Below are 19,100 nucleotides of genomic sequence, written 5' to 3' on the forward strand. Positions count from 1 at the left end.
AATGGAGTACATTATGAGCTGCTGAATTAAGTTTAATTTCTTCCATCACTTATTATTCTAGTATACATGTTCCTTGGGTCTTATTAAAAATATATATATATACTTTCTTATCTATCTATCTATCTATCTATCTATCTATCTATCTATCTATCTATCATCTTTTTTTTTCTCTTTAAAAGCGGCCTCAAATCCTTGGTAAAATTCGGAGGAACTTGCACTTCTATCTACACCCAGAAGACTGACCATTGGGTTAGCTCAGGGTCTCTGAGTTACTTTACACCGTCTTGACTCTGGGAACATTAGCCTCTGAGAGGCTGTCCGTCGTAGTGATTCAGATTATTGGAATGGCCTGCCCGAGTTTCATTCTGGCTCTGCCATCCCCTTTCTGTGTGACCTCGAGCAAATCCCCAACCTCTTTGTGCTTTAGTTTTCTCAACTGTACAGTGGACGTAATGAGTACATAGAACAATGGTGAATGCTAAACTAGATATATGCGGAAGGCAATTAGAATGGTGCCTGGCAAACAGTAAGTGCTCAAACATGTTTGTTATTTTCACTGAAATATGAAAGTTCAAAAAGCCAGCAGGACTTAAAGATGGTGCAAAGTTGGGTGAGATGTTCAAGAAACTCCAGGCCGGGGCGTAACACAGAGAAGTTATAGCTTGTGACGTTTCTGCAGGCCCAGGAGGGGTCAGCAGCTTCCATGGAAAGGGTAGGAAGGAAGGGTCTGGGGGTTGGGGGGGCATGAGGCCAGGACAGTGAAGGGACCCAGCTGAAGGAGTGGGTCAGGAGCTGAGAAGGGGGTGAAGTTTCCTTTTGTGGGGATGGGTTATGGTGGGAGGAATGCAAGCCCGGGTTTTCCAGGTCACTAACTTGTGTCTCCTTAGGAAAGTCCCTCCATTTCTCTGGGTCTTGGTGGTAATTAGACTAGGAGGTTTCTGACTCCTTCTGGCATCAACCTCTGTGATTCTTCCGGGTCTCGCTCCCTCTGTGTCATGATGAGGTTCATTTGACGGGTTGCTCCTTTTCCCGCTTTGACTCATTTCCCTCCTAAATTTTGTGGGCTGAAGTTGGAAGGAAAAAAAGAGTTAAGATGGATAATTAAAGCTAAGAAAGATGGTACATGACTGAATACATTATGAGCCAATAAAAATGATTGAAACCAACCTGCAGTAAGTTAATGTGTATTTATGATACTGCCTTTAGAAACTGTGCTAAATTGTCTCTTAGTTCACTGGAGCCAAGCGGTGTCCTGCATAATTGCTTGGAAGGTGTGACCCAACATCCTCCATGAGGATTAGCGGGTCGGGGGCGCTCGGTTCTGAGCCCAGTGGAGTGGAGACAGGCCCTGCTTGTAAGGGTTAATTCTGTGTCAACTTGTCTGGGCCGCAGGAGCCAGACATTTGGTCTGACATTACATGGGGGGGTGTCTGGGAGGGCATTTCTCCAGATGAGATTAACATTTGCATCTGTAGACTGAACAAAACACATGGCCCTCCCCAGGTGGGTGGGTCTCATCAGATCGTCTGAGGTCTGAATAGAGCAAAAGGGGGTCAGGGAGAGTTCCCTCTGCCTGTTTTCGAGCCGGGACATCAGAATTCCCTTGAACTTGAGATGGAACTATACCATCAGCTCTCCTGGGTCTCCAGCGTGCAGACGTCAGATTGTGGGGCAATTCCTTATTACCTATCTGTCCATCATCTAGCTGTCCATGTATGTCTGTCTCTCTCTGTCTCCTACGTTCTGTCTCTCCGGAGAGCTCTGACTACATTATTGCCTGAGTACATACTTAGGCAAACTAATGAGTGCAGAAGAATTTACGGGGGAGGGGACGGTGAGTGGTTAGGGCACGATCTCCAGCAGAGGGACCTGGGAATGTCACTGTGTGTCACGCGTGCTGCAACAAGGCTTTGGCTTTATTGCATGGAGGGAGCATGGTGCCGTGAAAAGAACAAGAGTTACTGAGTCAGGTGGATCTGGGTTCGTATGTGGACTGTGTAAACTGCGTCAGATCGCTTTTCCTTTCTGAGCCTCGCTTTCTTCGATGTTAGAGGAGCTGCCAGTACCTCCTCCATAGGGTTCCTATGATGGGTAAATTATGTAATGTTTGTGAAACACCTGGAATGTGGTATCTACCCTACAAAAGCTAGCTCCCTACTACCCTAATCTCTCTCACTCACATATATATGAAGTGTTGGCCTAAAATATAAGGACATATGTGCTAAGTGGTCAAATCAGTGGTTGGGAACATCACTCCTGGTAAGTTTCTGTCTGATGCCTGGATCATAAGCTCTGGGAGGACAGGACTGAAGCACTCCTATTTCCATTGTGTCCGTATTTGCCAATCGGAGAGTGAATGAAAGACTGGAATTGTCAGGAAAGACTTTGTGGAGAAGAATGATGTTGGTGTCGCCACTGAAGGGTGGTAGCCCTGAATCTGAAGAGGAGGGAAGAGGATACGGAATGGGAGAAGGTGCTGGGCCTTGGCCCTGGGAAGGCTTTGGGGGTTGGAGAGGGGAGGAAGCCGGGCTACAGGAAAGGCCTCTTTACAGAAAGAAGTGGGGACAATGGCCGGAAGGGCAGGGTGGGGTCCAAAAGTCACGGTCTGGAATGCTATGTTAAGGAGTTAGATTTTATTCTGTAATTAATGAGAAAAACTGCATTGGAGTGCTTAGAGTAGGGGAGAAAAAGTGTATTTTGGGAAGAGTCATGTTTCAGAGGGAGGCAGAAAAGAGGGTGTCAGCTGGGGTATCTCCATCAGATAACTGGGCCACCCAGCTCCAGCTTGGTTGGGGTTCACTTACACAGTGGCAGTTGGAGGTTTCCCCAGGGCCAGAAGAAGGGACAAGCCCTAATGCACAAGCACTTGTCAATAGCTGTTTTCTATTGTCCCTTTGGCCAAAGCAAGTCACATGTCCAGGCCCAGACTCAAGTGGTAGGAAATAGACTCCACTTGTTGATGGAGGAGGGACAAAGCCACACAGCAAAGGGGTGAGCGTGTAGGGAGGGATGAGCTTGCGGCCATTTTATGGCTACTACCCTGGCCTAAGTACTGTAACAGGGAAATAACTAAGACCACGGTGGAAGAATCTCTACAGACAACCGCACAAAAGAAACAAAAAGGTCTAGCTGGTTGGAGTGTTGGCTTAGGAAGATCAGAAGTGCCATAGCATCCACTTTCTGGAATACATGTCTAAATGGCACACATCTTAAAATCTAATGTGCTTACACTCTTAGTGGAGAGATTAACCCAGAAATTATCCAGGGCCATTGCGGGGACAAAGGAGCTGAGACCCTGCGTGACAGCCGTTGTGGCAGCTCTCAGACCGTGGGCGTCCGGATGCTTTTCTGTCTTTCCCTGGCTCTTTAGGGCTCTAAGACATTTAAAAAATAAAGATGAATGTTGAATTTAAGGAGCTGGAAGTTATTCCTGGTGTCTTATCAGGCTATGGCAGCAGGAAGACTCGCTCAGACAAGCCTCCTGTTCTCTGTGTCCTCCCACTACCAACATTTTCCCGCAAAAAGCATCGTAGGCACAGTATTTGGGGGCCACACGCTTTTCAGAAGTCATACAAAAGTTTGAGTCTTGAAAATTTTTTTTACTTCAATATTGCAAAAAGTACTGCAAAATCTAAATGAATAAATATCATAAAAATTATTTGAAAGCAATTTGTAGATTTTCTCACTTCCTAAGAATTCTGTGATGCCAAAAAAAATCCCAGCCAACAGCAATTTAAATGACTTCCTTATAGCCAAATAAATTCAAAAGTAAAATGATAAATATTCCTTAAAATTCAGTTTTATGGCAAAAAAACCAATAAAAGATACTTAATGCAGAATGAGGTGAATTACTGTGTTTGGCACGTGTAGCGTTCCCCCAAATAAACGTGCGGCGGAGGGTCCTTACACCTCCCCAGGAGCAGGGAAGGGCTGCCATTCGAGGCTATCTACGTTTTCCAGGTGGGCAAGCCCAGGACCTGTGGCAGCCCACGCCCCGTATCAGACCCAGAGCACCCACGTTTCGGGGTTTCCGCCCAAAGCGTGTCCTGAAACGACCGATTTCCGCCCTTTTACCTACTTCGGCACAGCTAAAGTTTCCGTGGGAGAACTGCTCGACTCTGCCAAGTGCCCTGCAGGCTGAGCTGAGTGAGGGGCACGAACTGGCGTGGCCATGGATGATGAATGACTCCTGAGGGGACCAGAGCGCCGAGCCTGCGCCGGCCGCCCACCTCCATTACTTCGCCCGCACAGGAAGGAGAGCCGCCCGGCGGAGCGAGCTCACCGCGTCTCCCCGGGGCTGCGGCGGAGCTCCCGCGGCCTCCCGCCCGCCTCCGCCCCCTGGGGGCGTGCCCCAAGCCCCGCCCAGAGGCCTGAGGCCCCGCCCAGTTCCCTTGCCCGCGGCGCCTCCTCTGACGCGCGGCGCCTGCATCTGACGTCAGGCCCCGCCGCGGCCCCGCCCCGGCCGCGCGGCGCCCGCCCTCCGCAGCCGGAGCGACTGCGCCTGAGGCAGCGGCTGAGGCGGCGGCCGCGATCGCGGTCCAGGTGGCGGTCCCTGCTGTGTGCCAGCTCTCGTCCCGGGCTAGCGGAGCGGCCGTGCAGCCCCTCGGACCGGCGGGCGATGGCGCGGCGGCGGGCATGAAGGAGGATGGAAGGGCAGGACGAGGTGTCGGCGCGGGAGCAGCACTTCCACAGCCAAGTGCGGGAGTCCACGGTGAGCTGGCCCGCGACCCCGCGGCGACCCGCCGGCTGCCTGCGGCCCGCGCCCCTCCCGGCCCCCGCCCCTTCCCCCGGCCCTCCGGTCCTCACCCTCTGCCCCTGTCCCTCCGCCCCAGTCGCCCCCAGCCCCGCGGCGGCCTCCCCTTTGCCACCTGCGCGGCTTCCCGCCCCGGGCCCCGCCCCCGGCCCCGCGCCCACCCGCTCTCCTCCCGGGGCGCCGCGCGCGGTGCGGACGCGTCAGCTGTGGGCCCACGGGGAACGCTGCGGTGCCACCTGCGCCCTGGCCGTGCCGTGCCCTCCCGGATCGGCTGCCGAGGGCTCGCGTGCCCGCGCCCGGCGGCCTGGCGGGTGGCCGCGTGGACGTGCGGGTGTCTGGCGGGGCCTGTGCGCCCCTCGCCGGCGCTGGCGAGGACCACGCTCGGGCTGGGCGCCGTGCGGGCGGCGTCCCGGTCCCTGCGGAGCAGCGAGCGCCGCAGCCCCGCTGCTCATCGCGTCCCAGTTGGCGTGTGCCTTCCGCTCGGTCCCTCGCCCCGTCGCCCTCCAGCCCCACCTGCACTGAGTCCGGAACCTCCTGTGTTGGGGGGCGGACCCGCGACTCCTGGGACTGAGGGCCGAGCAACAGTGCACGGTGCTCTGGGCGACTTCTTAGGGCGGCCTCCCTGTCGTGCTCCGGGGTGGCCTGTGCGGCAGGGGTCGCGGAGCAGGCGTGGCCTGAGCAAGCCGCTTGCTTTTCCTTGTCGCGAGGCACCAGGACACGCTGTGACCGTGTGTGTTTGTGTGTCCTTAGCGGTGCGAAACCGTACCCCCCCCCTTCTAACCCAGTCACACTCTTGTTCTGAGGTGACAACATTCTGGCTTAGAATTGCCTCGTTTGTGTAGTTCTTCATCTTGAAAATTGAGACTCACGTCGCCAAGTGATTCCTTAGAGTAAAGAGGACATAAAGTCTGAGCCAGTGGGGTTGGACATAGCATATATCTCGTTTAATTTTAATTTTTTAAATTAAAGCTCAAACAAACAGAAAAGTGCATAAGCACGTGTGTACGGCTTGAAGCCTTTCTCTAAACTCACCCGTGTAATCCTGACCCAGACTGAGAAGCAGACTGTCACTAGCACCCCAGAGGCCCACCTTGTTCCTGTCCCCTTACTCTGCCTCACCAAGAGTAACCACTGTCCCCGTGCTAATAGATTAGTTTTGCACCATTACATAAATGAAAACTTGTAGCGTGCACAGTTCTGGGTCTGGTTTCTTTCACTCAACAGTGTTTGTGAAGTTCCTTTGTATTGTGTGTGGGCATAATTCATTCTCAATGCTGCAGTTGTGTGGTCACAGCATAACTCATTTTTATTTCACTGTTGGTGGGCCCTTCCGTGGTTTCCAGATTTGCCTAGGAATATTCTTGTCCATGTTTTTTGGTGAACATCTGTACGCATTTCTGTCAGGTGTAGACCTAGGAACTGCTAGTAGGTATGGGCTGTGCTCTTGTTCGTCTGTACTGTTAATGCCGTTGCCAACGGGGTTGGACAGGGTTCCGCTCCCACCAGCTTGCTTCCCGTCTGTACAGCACTGAGCACTTTCTCTTCTCTGTTGTCTTAGCTGCTCTAGTAAGTGTGTCATAGCATTTATTACACAAAACATTTTCTTTGCATTTCCCTGATGATTAATGGACTTGAGCACCTTTTCATGTTTATTGGTCATTTGGAAATCTTTTGTGAAGTAGCGTTGAGTTTTTTCCCCCTTTATAAATTAGTTTATATATCTTTTATAAACCGTTTGCAAGAGTTCTTTATGTATGCTGGATATGATGTCTAGGTCTTTGTTTTTTTTCATTTTGTGGATGCCTTTTCATTCACTGAATGATATCTTCTGATGAGCAGAAATTCTTACTTTTAATATAGTTCACTTTATCAAATTTTTTTCTTTTATGGTCAGTGCTTTTTTGTGTTATGTCCCTTTGCTTAGTCCAAGGTTATAAAGGTGTTCGCTTGTGCTTTTCCCTAAACGCTTTATTGATTTGCTCTTCCCACTGAGATCTGCAGTCCATTTGCAGTGTATTTCATGTGTATGCTGTGAGGTAGGAGTCATATATATTTCTTCACGTGGATGTCCCATTGTTTCAGCACCATCTATGACCTTTGCCATAGATTAGGTAACTGTATATTTGTGGGGTTTGATTTTGAACTCTATGCTGTTCCATCGGTCTGTTTGTTTTTGGCTTTAATTTTAATTAATTAGGTATTAGGGTTTAGAAAGGGACCCATAGCATAGTACCCAGGAGCTTTATTACTTTTGTCTCCTACCCTGGAAACCACTCAATTTTGGCACTGATTCTAGAGTCCCTTAGTTCTGCCCCTCTCCACCCACACTTCCTCAGGACTGGCACCCCTCGGTGGTGAGTGTATTCCACCCTCCACAGACCCAGGGCAGACAGTGACCAAGCGTAGTGAGTTACAAGTCACCATTGTTAAGTGCATATTTCAGTGGCATGCAGTAAATTCACATTGTTGTGCTATCATGACCACTGCCCATCTCCAGAACTTTGTCGTCATTCCAAATGGAAACTGTCCTCAGGGCTCAAAAACTCCCTGTTCCTCCCTCGCCCCCGGCAGCCGGTTAACTTCCCTTCTGCTTTCTGTCGCTATGAATTTGGCCATTCCAGGTCTCTCCTGTAAGTGGAGTCATACAGTATTTGTCTTTTTGTGACTGGCTTATTTCACTTAGCATAACGTTTTCAAGTTTCATCCGTGTCATCGCACATATCAGAATTTCCTTCTTTTCTGAGGCTGGCTAATATCCCATTGTATGGAGAGACTACATTTGGCTTGTCCACTCATCCATCGATGGACACTTGGGCTGTCTCCTGGCTGTTGTGAATGATTCTCTGAACATCGGTGTACAAATGTCTCTTTGAGATCTTTCAGTTCTTTTAGATAAATACCCAGAGTGGGATTGCTGGCCCACAAGGTTGTCCTGAGGACCTGTCACCGTTTCCCAGTGGCTGCACCATTTTACAGTCCCAGTAAGCAGCGCGGCAGGCTGGCTGCTTTTCTCTCTCTCATGCGGTCATAGAGTCATACAGTGGAGTAGTGGAGTGGATGCAGATGCAATAGCCCACAGACGGGAGGCTGTCATAACGAGAGCGAGCAGGAGAGGGACAGAGGGATAGACGAGTCTCTGTCCTTGAGTTTCTAAACCGGGTTCAGTCAGTTTCCCTTGGTAGGCAGTCCAGTGGCCCATGAGGATGTCCTCGTGGTAATTACCTCGTGGTAGTCCCCGCAGCCTGTGAATGTGTCAGCCTTCGTGGCAGAAGCGACTGCACATGTGGTCAGGTGAAGGGGGCTGTCATCCTATATCACCTGAGTGAGTGGAGGGTGATCCCCAGGGTCCTTATGAGAGGGAGGCAGGAGTGGCAGGTGAGAGAAGGAGCTGTGACCAGCAGAGGGTGGGACGCTGCACGAGGTGGAGGAAGGGGCTACAAGCCGAGGAGCCAGGGAGCCAGGAGAGCTCTCCCTCCCATCAGCCGGTCCTTGCCAGTTCTGGTGATTTTCTCCCTTGGGCGAGGGATTTCCCTTCGTCGCCCTGGATGTAGGAGGACAGGAGCTGTCATCCGGCTTGCTTTCGTGTCACTCGTCCCTGTGGGTCTGTCTCTCTCTAAAGACACTCTCATTTAGAGGGGCTCCTGCTTCTGGTCCCACCAGTTGTGTGGTTTTTGTCCTGTCTGTTATAGTAGAATTTTTATTTTCATTGTGGGTAGCTTTTATTTCCAAATTAATAATACGTTTGCTTTTGTAATTGTGAGTCTTACTTCTACTCTTGAATGAGTTGCTTCCCACTGGTCTTTCCATTGCATGCCACGCACTTTACTTCCTTGATTTCCTTTCTTCCATTAACTTTCATCCTTCTCATTCACCACTTCTGCACCAACTTCCTGAGTGCCTGTAACTACTGCTCTCCGCCTTTAAAAATGAATTGAAAATCCTGGAACATCCTTTAACCACGACCTTCTCTTCTTCCAGCTTCCTCGGTCAAGTTCTTTAATTGCAGCTGCTTCACCATGAACCTCCACTCCCATCCGTCCTGGGTCCTCGCTTTCACTTTCCTCCCGAGCTACTTAGGTTTCCAGCCACTCCGCCTTGCTAATACCCTAAAGCAGTGGTTCTTAGGCAGTGGTCCCGGGATTTCTGGGGGTTCGGGGTTAAATCCCAGGCGGCTGAGGTTATCTGTGAAGAGCTTGTGGAATGAGAAGGGATTTCTGGCCCAGCCCAGGAAGTGGAGAAGAATAACGTCTAAAGGCTGCCAGGAGAAGGGAAGCGAGTGCTGGAGGTTGGGAGAACCATCAGGAGGAAGCCTGTTGGCGTGGAAATCGCTGCATAGAGCTCAGTGTTCACAAGAAAGTGCAGCTTGGCCGTTGGATTGTTACTGACCCCTGCCAGAGCACTGGGAGTCGGTCCGCGGGTGTGAAGTGGGGTTAGTGGCGGGAAGAGTGAGTGGGAGGTGAAAAGGGGAAGTCTGCAGGTATAGGCTCTAACGGGGAGAAGAGAGAACAGGGCGTGTGTCAGAATCAGGCCACTGAAGTTTCTTGGGGACCCTGCCTGCATCGCCTCAGGGTCTGAGAAGTGCTGTCATGTTCTAAGGTGTCACTGGGCCACCCGCGCTGCTTGGAATTCTGGCTTGGGCTGGCCTGGGGCTTTACAGGCCACTGCATCTGACCATGCCTCTCAGTCTGGTGTGTTTCTCTGCTCCGGGTACTCTCCCACCCTCCCACTCCATGAGCAGGCTTCTGTTTCACTGAGAAGATGGAAGCCAGCAGGCTCCACCACTTCCCCTCTTTCCTACCTGTGAGGAGCTCCGTGTTCCGTCTCTGCTTGTGCTAGTCTCTCCCGTGGATGAGTTTATGTCCAGCCCTGTGGCTTGAGCGCGTTTCCTCAGCCGGTCTCCCTCTCCTTTCTGGCATCAGTAAATTTTCTCTACTGTATTATTGCTACAACCACCTGTAACTTCTCCCATCTTAAAAATAACCTTCTTGGGCAGGCCCGGTGGCTCAGGCGGTTAGAGCTCCATGCTCCTAACTCCGAAGGCTGCCGGTTCAATTCCCACATGCACCAGTGGGCTCTCAACCACAAGGTTGCCGGTTCAACTCCTTGAGTCCTGCAAGGGATGGTGGGCTGTGCCCCCTGCAACTAGAAAGGGCAACTGGACCTGGAGCTGAGCTGCGCCCTCCACAGCTAAGACTGAAAGGACAACTTGAAGCTGAATGGCACCCTCCACAACTAAGATTGAAAGGACAACAACTTGACTTGGAAAAAAGTCCTGGAAGTACACACTGTTCCCCAATAAAGTCCTGTTCCCCGTCCCCAATAAAATCTAAAAAAAAAAGACACCGGCTAAGAATTTCCCAAAAAATAAATAAATAAATAACCTTCTTCACATTTCTTACGCTTTCCATTACCATAAACTCCTGGAAAGAACTGTCTACTTAATTTGTTTCCAGTTCTTCTCTCTTAATCTATGTCCGTCAGGGTTTTGCCTCCACGCCTCCAGAAAAACAAGTCTTGTCAAGGTCGCAATGGCCTCCATGTTGCCAAATCCACGGTCAGTTCTCAGCCTGTCAACAGTGTCTGGCACAGTTGGGAATTCCCTTTTCCTAGACAGCTTTCAGGATGCGTCCCTTTTGCCTCCTACCTGCTGCTCCCTTGTCAGCTTTTGCTGACTCCTTCCTTCTGTCAGGGGGACTCGAGCTCATGACTCCCGGTGTTTCTGTGCATCACTCCTCTTTCCAGGGCTCTTCCAGCCCTTCTCAGATGCCATGCCCTTGTAAACAGCTTCCCCTGGTGCCCACCTCCTAGAAGACCCCTCTGTTTACATTTCTTCACCAATACGGGGCTTGCCTTGTTGGCCCATCTCCGGGTGGGGTGCTGGTGTTCACACTCGCTTACCCCCTGGAGTTCCGGGCAGGATCCCTGCAGCAGGCCACTTTGGTGCCCCTGACTGCTGCTGTGGCCACTGTCAGGATTGTCTGTCACTCTCCCGTGTGTACTGGGGGAAGCTCAGTCTTCCTCTCCATCCTCAGTATGTCGTTTCCTGGATCACGTGGGGTGGTGCATGTCCACCGTGTAGTCCAAGGTCATTCTCAGTCGTGTGCCCACCTTCAGAAATCCACGCATACCCTCATTGTATCACCTGGGATGCTTCCACTCGAGAGTCTTCAAAACATTCCACTGTGACCCACAGCGCTAATGAGCCTTTATTCCTGCACACTCGCTCTTTGACTGTAGTGTGGTCTCCTGTTCCTCGGCCCGTCCTTGTTTGCCTGCCTGTCTCCCCTGGATCTGATAGAAATTAAATGGAATTTAATATTAAAGTCTTTTGTTCAACTGCTGTTTATTCTGTTATGCTGTGTTGACTGAATGATTATTTCCCCCCTCCATTTATTAAGTGATGCCTGTTGGATGTGTAACCATATTACGTAAATTTTTATGTAATAGAATCTGTTTTGTTGATCTGTCATGTTTTGGTGCCAGCACACTCTTTAAATGTCATTGAAGCTTTATAGTAGTACGGTATAGTATTTGGTAGGTATGGTAGCTTCTCATTGACTTTATCTTTCAGAATTGTTGCTGACATAATGGTTTTTTACACTTCACATGACTTTGAAAACAATTTGGTTAAGTTATGAAAAGAAAAATCTTCATTGAGCTTTTTTGTTTTCTCTGGAATAGTATTAAACTGGGGTAACTGACTAGTTCATATAAATTAATATTTCATCCAAACTTTATATTAGCAAAATATCTAAAATGTTTAGTTTGTAATAGGTTAAATCTTTTTTTCCTATAACTACCAAAGATGTATCTTCTATTACTTAAAAAAAAAATGCAAACACTGTAAGTGATCTGTCAAATTTGCTTCCTTTCAGATATGTTTCCTTCTTTTTGCCGTTCTCTACATCGTTTCCTACTTCATCATCACAAGATACAAGAGAAAATCAGGCAAGTAGAAACATTGTAACGAAAACTTTGATTCTCATGCCAGGTGGCCGAGGCATGGCAAGTGCCTGACAGGGTGGCAGTATATGCTGCGTGCCCGTGGCTGCAGCAAGCAGTTGCCTGGTACTAAGAGCACTAAAAATAACCTGCAGGGAGTCTGACTACTTGTGGGGTCGTCCTCTTCGGCCTGAGCCCTTGTTTATCGCATTCTTTTGTCCGGCTGTTCCGTAGCTGGGAAATTCGGAGCTGCTAAGCCTATGTGGTTCCTTGTGACTGGCCCTGAATTTGCACACCTCAGCCCATCCGCTTAGACTTCCAGAACGTCTTTCTTTCTCTGAGGTGATGCAGCGTTCAGAGTCTCCATATCCTTTTATTGTTTCATGGATATCTTATCTCGCCAGAGGGACCACTATATAGTTATTTTTTTAAAAAATGAACTTTCTGCTGATTATCTCACAGATTTTTTGCCAGGGTTTTATAAGTACCTAAGCAGTTGCCTTACTGCCTTCTGTTAATTTTCTAGAAATCACAGGATTTTCTACCTGTGAGTCTGGGCTAATAGTAGGTGCTGTATGAATACTTAAGGATTTCACATGTTAAAGATTTATTACGTTGTCACATTACACTTGTCAGGTGTTTGAGAGCAGTCAGGAATGACACTTGCTCTAGTGTGTCACTTCAGTCCTGGGCTCTGACCGCACTGACATCCCCCTGGGGGTTTATAATCTCTCAAAATTTTGAAGTCCTGGGATCCAAGACAGTATCTTAGCCATTTTTAAAGATGTTTTGGCATAAGCTTCCATAGACTATGGCCACAGGAGAGAGAGAGAGAGATAATAAATGAATATAAAGCGTTGTTTTGGGGAAGTTAGGGGATGATGACCAGGAAAATTGGAGCTGTGGTAGGTGCATTTTAGAGCAGTCACAGGGAGGGGTATGAGGGCTCTGGCTCTAGTTGCTAAAGTGTTGGGCACAGAACTGAAGTGGCCGTGGAGATAGGAAAGCAGTCTTCATGGTTTGATAGTTTTGGGATGTGGGCACAGCACTATAACAATTAGCTGTGCTATGTTGTTTTGTGGTCCCTCTTGTTGTACAGCTGTTTTGGGTACCTGTAGTTAAGATGGAGACGGACTAAAAGAATGGCCCAGATGTGCCACTGCCACGGGAGCGGGTGGCACGCAGATTGAGGGCGCACAGCAGGAGCCTCTGACAACAGCCCCAGCGAGGCAGTGAGGGGAGCAGGGGCCGGTGCTGCGCAGCGTTCTTGTGATTAGAGCCCAGTTTCCTTGGCTGGGAAGTTTACGCGGGAGGACAAAGGGGATGGTGACCGCCGTGAGATGCAGGGAGAGGGGCGGGCGAGCGAGCATCTGCTACCTAAAAAGATACACGAAACTTGACGCATTCGTGTCTGTAGCCTGAACAGTAAGACGCACTGTAGGGGCCACGGCATCCACGCAGGTTCAGGTTGGTTCCCGAGCGTCCTCGTTAATGCCGTTCCCAGTGGCAAACTCCAATGTAGAGAAGTACACGAGTTCGAAGGTCCTGGTGTTAATCTTACAGTAAACATTTTTGTTTTAACTTTTGTCGACCAGAAAATTTCATTCATTAGCAATTTCACTTACATTGTATTATAATAAACTTGATAGGGTCCTGAGGTTCTACTAACTTTTATTTTCTTGAGCACTGACTATTTGGAACATTTTAATTTACATATGGGCATTTCACTAATCAGGATTTTTTGATTAATCAAAACAGTATTCTCTAATTATATGCTATCCTAGCTCATTTAGTGAGATTTAAATTTAGATCTGTGTTGAAATAAACACAGTACTATTTGAAAATGGTTTCCCTTCAATAATTGCTTCTTTATGTTTTTAATAAGTTAATGAAGCATTTTGTTGGAAGATACCAGAATATTAATACCTTAAACATTTTTGCAGATGAACAAGAAGATGAAGATGCCGTCGTCAACAGGATTTCGTATGTATTCTCAAGTCCCATTGTTCTGTTTTTAATTCTGATGTCATAAATTCTCAGCCTTTAATTCTACCTTTTGGGCAGAAATGTGGGAAAAAGTTCACCTGAAGTATTATAACACTTCCATGGGTTAACCCTGTCCTGGAAAGCGCACAGAGGCAGATAGGCGCGGATAACTGGGGAGTGATCGTCTCCTATTAACAGTAGTTGTTTAAGGAGCCGACAGATTTTATGTTCAGAAGATTCAACCAGGAAATGGGCTTCAGGTTGGGGAAATTGCTGGGCCATAAGAAAGAAAGCTCTTGGCTGTTTGAATGGTCTGCGGAGAAATGTGTGCTGGCTTTGGAAGTGGGGGCCGACGTGGTCTGGTTAAGTGGACATTGACCTGCTGTGAGCAGGAGATGGGCTTTACAGGTACCCTCGAGCTCCCTTCTGCTTACGTACGCTGATGATATGTGATTGAAATAAATGCCCTTTCATTTTTCTGAGGACTCAAACTAGATGGAAAGCAGTGAATTCCTTTCTATCAGATTTTGCTTGATTAAAATTTGAAATTACACAGACAGACTATATAGGAGGGTATCTGTATCCCAGGATTGTTTTTACTGATACTTTAAAATTTTTTTGAAACAGTCCCAAATTTACAGGGAAATTAGAAATATGATGCAAAGAGCTTTTTTTCACTGAACTGTTGGAGACGTTACGGACCGGAAGGTCCATTTCCTCAGGAGATTTCCACGTCTGATTTCTGAACAGCGTTCGCCTGTGAATCTAGCATTCGAGCGTCAGATTGGTGAGGTTCGCACTGACACCCGTCGTGCTCCACTGCAGCTCCCAGTTGTCCCCATGGTGTCCTTGCAGCAGGAGGCGCCAGTGCAGAGCCACAGTGCAGGCCGCTGTCAGGCCCGGTACTCGCAGGCAGGCACCCTGGGACATGGCTTCATGTTTCCTCCGCTGCCCTGGCCTCATTCACACCTCGGAAGATGACAGGCCAGTCGTCAGCTGGGGTGGCCCGTCTGATATTCCTTCAGGTCAGTGTCAGGCTATGATGCGGGCAGAGACAGAGACTGCGTGTGCCCACGCACTCACGTGCTTTCGCTGCCCTGGGATGTCACTCTGCCATGAAAAGGGGTGAAATGCTGACACGCTACGAGATGGGTGTCCCTCTAAACGTGCTGCTGAGATAAGCCCGGCACAAAAGGCCACAGTGTGTGAGTTCATTATGGAAGCATCCAGAAAAGGAAATGCAGCAAAAGCAGTCTGATGGGGGTGAGAGGAGAGGTGGGGGGCAAGTTCTTCATGGCTGTGGGGCTTTATTTTGGGGTGATGACAAGGTCCTGGAACCAGACAGAAGTGGTGGTTACACAACCCCGTGAGTGCACTAAATGCCACGGAATTGTTCACTTTAAAATGGTTCATTTTATGTGAATTTTACCTCAGTAAGAAAGCAAAAACTTTCAGCTAATAAACAAACAGGGCTGATTTGATTCGTAACTGAAAATGAGTATAAATCTGCTTTACTTGGTAATTAAATTATTTTAAACACCCTAGGGCAAACAACTGTAACTTCATTTCATAGTGGGAATTCTTTTTTTTTTTAAACAGCTTATTTTTTTTTCTTTATAAATTTTTTTCTAATTGGGGAATATTGGGGAACAGTGTGTTTCTCCAGGGCCCATCAGCTCCAAGTCGTTGTCCTTCAATCTAGTGGAGGGCGCAGCTCAGCTCCAAGTCCAGTCAATGTTTTCAATCTTAGTTGCTGGGGGCGCAGCCCACCATCCCATGTGGGAATTGAACCAGCAACCTTGCTCGCGCTCTAACCAGCTGAGCCATCTGGCTGCCCCATACTGGGTGTTCTTGCTGTATGGGTTTAAAACTTAGGCCTGTAAGTTGATGATTTTAATTTACCGGAGTGGGGGTTTTAGTTTCAGTCCTAGCACCATGGCGCTGTGAAAATTCTTACGTGACTCATCGTTGTCTCAGGTACTGCTCCTGTAGAAACAAAACAGTCAGCTTCGCTTACTTGAAAAAGCCGCTGTGCTGACAGGCCGACTGAAGCGCACAGTAATTCATTAATTCTTCTGCAGTGCAACCCTCTCGCGCATAGAGGCTATGACATACGCCTCTGCCCCCTGGGTCTGTGCTCCACTCGGGTGGTGCGTTTGCCTAAATGCATTTGAACATCAATAATTGATAGACACACGAGAGCATGTCACCGGCTCCTGCCCCCGCAGTGTGTTTTATGGCAGGGTGACATTGCCTGCCACGCTTTAGCACGGGGCTGGCGGCGCACGTCCCAGGGCTCTGGTCCTCTGCATCCAGCCCTGCGCACAGACTCCCCTTCCCGAAGGTGGACGGGTGTGCTCTCACTGTAAAGTCAGGAGGGCGGCGTGGAGGAGAGGGGCACCCGCGAGAAGGAGGCTGACCTGTGGCCCCGGCCCCCACCCACTGACCTTTGTCTTTCACTGCCTTGGTTTCCTTCTGTGATGGAATGAGTGAGAACTAAAGAGTGAGGCAGACCCGGGTTCAAATTCTGATTCAAGATTACCCCGGGTCCAGAAGAGACAGGAGCAAAGATTCATGTTTTCCGTATGAGAGGTAGGTCTCCCCCTGCTCTGTAGAGCCCACGCATGGACTAAATGACATGCTAAACTATCTGGGGGGGTGTTTGCTGCATCGTGGGCTTGAACTCAGCTCTCTTTCCTTGTCTTAGTTCCTCCCACTGAAGGGAGATGTGGGGCACTGAAGAGGAAGAGACACCAGAGGCTGAGCCTCAGGAGGAAAGTGGGTCCTCAGACAGGTTCTCAAGTGCAGGTGATCGATCGCCGCCCTGCGTGGCCACGTGACAGAGGCCCCACGCTGACTGTGCTTGCTCCCTGCTCTGGCCCCCAAAGGAACTCCCTCTGCCCTTCTCAACCAGAAATGGCACTTTCTGAGGGCTGCTCTCAGCTAGTTCTGATTTGATTGATTTGGATCAAAGCAGTCCATATACAAATACAGTGCCTGGTTGGTGACACTGCTTTAAGGATGGCTTGTGAGCCAAGCAGGAGAGAAGTCTGGCACAGTGTCAGAGCCAAGAGGGTGGCCAGGTGTGGGCTCTCAGGATTTGAGAGGGAGAGGGACGTTTCCCTGCAGAGGAAATCCTGGCATGAGTTCTGTCCCAAGGGGGTGAGGAGGGTAGGGGCACTCTGTCACAGGGAGTCCGATCTCACACAGGGCAGGGAGGGCATCTGTGCAGGATGGCACAGCCCAAGCAGACTGAGGAGGGTGTCTCCAGACAGATGGCCTGGCATGGGTGTCAGAGCTCAGATGGAGAGGGAAGGTGTCCATGGGCAGGACAGTCCAATATGGGGAACCACCTGGACAGGAGGACAGCTCTGCGAAGGTGGGGGGAGGCAGTGTGATGGGAGACTGACCACACAGGGTTGGTCCATTCGGGTGATGGACACCAGTCACAGCTAGGGGAGAGGGAGACAACGAACGTGAGCACTGAGCTCTTGCAGTGCAGCTGGAGGTAGCGGTGTGGACTCAGCGTGCTCAGTGCCGACAGAGGAAGCAGATGCAGACGTGACTGTGTGTGTTTGTGTGTGTGTCTGTGTGTCTGTGTTCACGCGCGCATGCATGCATAGCACACTTACGAGCCTTGGCCTGCTGCCCACTGAGAGTGCCTGGGAGCGCCAGGCCCAAGAGCACCCAAGCCTTCACTTCTACATACAGCTTCCCACTCAAAGGAACCAGGGCTCCTTGGGGAAAGATGGGCGCAGGGCTGGGGTAGGGACAGTTCCAGGTCATTTTGTACATATCGTCGTGCCAGAATGAATGATGGCGGGCATGTCAACAAGACTCAGAAGGCCTTGAGGGCTTTCACACCAAATTAGGGACAGTCTGAGCTTCAAAGTCGTGATTGTCATGGATCCTACACAGAATCAAACAAAACAGTGTCGAGTCGTACTGATGGAAATCAATACATGAATAACTTCTTTGACGAGGCTCAGGATATTTTCCTAGTTTCAAGCTTAGCTTCCCAGGCAATACTTCTCAATGGGAAGAGTAACCTGGGATTGGAGGGCCCTGGCAGACCCCACCCTGACCAGTGATCAGAGAGAATGTGACCAGTGGTGGGGTAGACCTCCTGGGAGCCTGCAGTGACAAACACAGAGTCCGCTTCTGTGGCCTCGTTTCATGGACGTGCCAGGCTCCCCATGCCCTTACTTTCCCGCCAGCCGGCTCCGTTGCAGTTGATACCACTGGACCGTTGCCACCCTCAGGCTGAAAACTCAGTCATCCTTGACCCCGCTCTCACCCCACCCCCAGAAGTCCTGTGGGTTGTGTCCACAGAGTCCGCTACGTGTTAGAAGGAGGCATTACGGAAACTTCTTCAATTCCTAGGGGGCACTTTTCAGAGTTGCATCCTAACTGACCACTACCCTTTTCCCATTCGACTCAGGGCTGTACCGTAAGGACCCCTTGCCAGCATTTATCTCCAGCACATCTACCTTTATGAATGGCTCTCCTTGTAGCTACTCAAGGCCGTCAGGGAGGATGGGATTATTGTGTTTGTACCTCTAGGCCCAAAAACAATACCTCAAGTGCCATAGATTCTAGAAGTCTTGCTGAAAGAGCCAGCATGACAGTTAAAATCCTGAACTGCATATATTCAGGATTTCCCGGGTCATTTGTGACTTTACTTTTTCTGTTTACCCTCGGAAGCTTATAGCAGGTCCCAGGTTTGGTTTGGAAACTGGTTGGCCTTCCTTGCTGGGTGTGTGGTCGGAGTCATGGGAGCCAAGTGGAAGGGTTCTGCCTTTACTGACGGGAGCGAGAAGGGAGACGCTGAGCAATGAAAAGCTTCCCAGGGCAAATGAAGTAAAGGGGGACGCTAGGGAGAGAGCCCACTGTGCCCCAGGGCCCCGAGCCGTGGGACCCACTGCCATTTGGGGTACGAGGAGGTTAGGTAAGTCTGCCTGTGTGTGGGACTCTTGTGGCAAGAGAAGGGTCTGGAAAAATGCGTTGGGTGGCTGTGCAGGGCCTGGCGTGGGGGTTGTGGACTTGGCCTTAGTTTCAGCTTTGGAAGGACAGAATGAGTGAACAGGACAACTTCCCCCGAGACTTGTGAGGACAAAACTGAAGAAGCTTGCGTGAGGTCACGGGCTGGCCACTGGCACAGTGGGCAGTGGCCCCCTGGGACGAAGACAGTCCTCGTGCTTTTCCTGGGAAATGTCCATTCAGCAAAGCCACTTACAAGACTTCTCCCGTGTCTGATTTGAATTGTAGTTTTGGTATGTCCCATATGGTGTACATGTCAAAATTTATCTGTGATTTACTGAACGTGGAGTTTTGTGGTGGCTTGGGCTTTTACTAAGTAGGAAAACACTTTTGTGGGTTGCCACAAGGTGGCGCTGGCCTCAAAGCTACTCTTAGATGT

General features: G+C 49.7%; 1 protein-coding gene and 1 long non-coding RNA gene across 10 annotated transcripts in view; one reads left to right on the forward strand and one right to left on the reverse strand.

Moving 5' to 3' along the window:
• Window positions 1-526: 526 nt before the first annotated feature.
• LOC141567544 (uncharacterized) lies at window positions 527-4,327 on the reverse strand. Its single transcript, XR_012490270.1, has 2 exons — window positions 4,079-4,327; window positions 527-1,064 (listed from the first exon to the last, which is right to left on the reverse strand). It is a non-coding gene; the product is annotated as an uncharacterized LOC141567544 (long non-coding RNA).
• Window positions 4,328-4,426: 99 nt separating this feature from the next.
• LMBR1 (limb development membrane protein 1) overlaps window positions 4,427-19,100 on the forward strand; it is a 116,656-nt gene continuing 101,982 nt past the window's right edge. For 4 of the 9 annotated variants that reach the window (XM_074315035.1, XM_074315034.1, XM_074315037.1 and 1 more), the window contains exons 1-3: window positions 4,461-4,711; window positions 11,629-11,701; window positions 13,639-13,678. In XM_074315035.1, the coding sequence (XP_074171136.1) occupies window positions 4,646-4,711; window positions 11,629-11,701; window positions 13,639-13,678 (179 nt within the window). In that variant the 5' untranslated portion in view covers window positions 4,461-4,645. Of the gene's footprint in view, window positions 4,712-11,628; window positions 11,702-13,638; window positions 13,679-19,100 lie in introns of all 9 variants that reach the window. The other 5 variants (XM_074315036.1, XM_074315040.1, XM_074315038.1 and 2 more) reach the window with 4 other exon arrangements.

Source organism: Rhinolophus sinicus, linkage group LG11 (assembly GCF_036562045.2).
Source record: "Rhinolophus sinicus isolate RSC01 linkage group LG11, ASM3656204v1, whole genome shotgun sequence".
Classification (NCBI taxonomy): Eukaryota; Metazoa; Chordata; class Mammalia; order Chiroptera; family Rhinolophidae; genus Rhinolophus; species Rhinolophus sinicus.